Source organism: Trachymyrmex septentrionalis, unplaced genomic scaffold, assembly GCF_001594115.1.
Source record: "Trachymyrmex septentrionalis isolate Tsep2-gDNA-1 unplaced genomic scaffold, Tsep1.0 scaffold81, whole genome shotgun sequence".
Taxonomy (NCBI): domain Eukaryota; kingdom Metazoa; phylum Arthropoda; class Insecta; order Hymenoptera; family Formicidae; genus Trachymyrmex; species Trachymyrmex septentrionalis.
Window position 1 is genome coordinate 1,632,422 of NW_017305997.1, and position 2,226 is coordinate 1,634,647.

General features: G+C 40.9%; 1 protein-coding gene across 1 annotated transcript in view; it reads left to right on the top strand.

Annotated features, from left to right (window-relative positions):
* The first annotated feature begins 1,114 nt into the window (after positions 1-1,114).
* LOC108754895 (beta-1,4-glucuronyltransferase 1-like) overlaps positions 1,115-2,226 on the top strand; it is a 42,944-nt gene continuing 41,832 nt past the window's right edge. Inside the window, 2 exon segments of the mRNA XM_018497554.1 lie at positions 1,115-1,145; positions 1,148-1,231. Of these exon segments, the coding sequence (XP_018353056.1) occupies positions 1,122-1,145; positions 1,148-1,231 (108 nt within the window). The 5' untranslated portion in view covers positions 1,115-1,121.

A 2,226-nucleotide genomic window follows, 5' to 3' on the forward strand; every position in this document is an offset into this window, starting at 1 on the left:
CTTATATGTATATTGGCAACTATTTTTATCAATGAGAAAATAATATATATTAAAAAATTCTGAAAAAATTCTCAAAACTTTATAAGAAAAAAATAAACAATTTTTGTCTCTTACTGTTTTTCTGTAAAGTTGATAGTGTTTGAGTATTTTAAAAATTATTGAAAACGATTATTTAGCGATTTTCAATAATTAATATCTTGCCAATTATTGCGAAAATTACAAAATGATAGAGGACTTTTCGATTCAGTTTAGTCTATTCTGTCGCTATGCGAGAATTTTATCGTAAATTATCAGACATATTGTATATATATTCTACATATAAGACTCTTGACTATATAGAGTATCTAAAGCAGAGTTTGGATAATATTTAATATGACAATTATTTCATTCAATATTGTAAAATTAATTTTCATTTCGAAAGAAAAGAAATATGTTGAAACATTCCAATTATTGTAAATATATAGATATATTCGTCTATATGAATAGAATTTCTTTACAGATTTTTTTATTTCTTTTAAAAATCTCAAATTTAACTTTTATATTTCTAAATTCGATGATCTCCCACCGCTGTTTCGTCTAATATTGAATTGATTATAAATACTATAATAGTCAATAAAAAAAATCAAAGATATCCGGATTTTCCTTTTACTTGAAGAATCTCTCGATAGCTGTCCTGCTATCGCGCTAGTGAATCTCTATATATTACAGCAGACAACAAGAGAGCCGTGCGGCACTACCGTGAGGGTTGATCGATCCACCGGTTGCGCGCGCGCTCGCCGCATGCGCGGAATCAACCCGCCGACATGCCGCGAGTCGCACGCACACCCCCGAGCGAGAGAAAGAGAGAGAGAGAGAGAGAGCGCCGTTGCCGACCGATAACTCGCGAGGTCCAGGATCCGTAAATAAACGCACGAGTCTTACCTTTTTTTCCCCTTGGATTTTCCGTGACGTGTCGCGCACGATAGGAAAGACACGCGGGTGTGGCCGTGCGCGGGGGTACGTGCGTGCGATCGGGGTTTGTTCGGGCGGTCAGCTCGCAGCAACGCGCGACTATCGTGTGGCGCGTCATCGCCCATCGTACGAACGTACTAAGTCGATGGTACCATCGACCGCGACAGCGGATGTACGGTGAGCGTCAACCCGACTTACGCTGGCCGATTACGCCATCAGGCTGCCGCCACCAAGAGGGGAGGAGGTCTGTCTCGCGTGCCATCACACATCAATGGTTCAGGTGAGCGAGCGAATGATGCACTCCGTGTGCGAGGGCAGAGGGTGCGCGAAACAGAGTTCGTCACTGTCTCTCCCAGAGAGATGACGACTGCTGCACCACGCGAGTACGCGCCTACTGTTGTCGCGACGTGGGGGGAGGGTTCGTGCCATTCGTGGTAACAGCGGTGGAGCACTACTCGTCTTGCTTGTTGTGTTGTCGCTGTTGGCGAGCATCAGCTGTGTCTGACGATGAGGGAACTGGGAGAGATGTCGCCACTCGAAACGAAACCGCCCTCACGTGGTGGTGGTGGAAGTAGTTTCGGCTTTTACTCTTGCTTTCCATCGCTCTTTTATCTTTTTCCTCCCCTGTTTAATATAACGTCGTGGCATTGAGTTATCGATGCGTTGCCAAGGGATAGCGTCTATCATGGTGATTTTTAATTGATGTAATAAGTTTGCGCGATCCATAACGTTGGCAGTTACGCTATGTTGCTCTCATATTCATAATTTATGACATTGATATACCGCTTTCCTGCGCGCGTGGATATATACTACGTCCATGAGGAATGAATGCGTGTGTATGTGCGATGCGTTATTTGTATCCGCTGTCATCGATAGCGGCTGAGATATGCATCGATAGATACACTTATGAGCTTTTATATGAGATTTTTATAGGAACTTTACCAATAAGTGTAAATCATATATTGATAAACGATAAAATGTTAAAATCTATATATTCTGCTTGATAATTCTAGTAGAACGTGTACAAATAGATTTTTTTAATCAAATAAATGTGGAATGAAATAAAAATCTCAATAAATCTATAGCTGTATATATATAAGCTTGTAATAAAATCGTATATACCAAATACCATTTTAAACTCTTTCAAATTGCGAGCAGCATTAATTGACGAATCGCTTCGTAATTCTTAATTCCCGTAATAAAATTACACGCACACGCACGCGCGCGCACACACGACGACGGCATACAAGTCGTCTCGTAATCGTATAGTTTCTA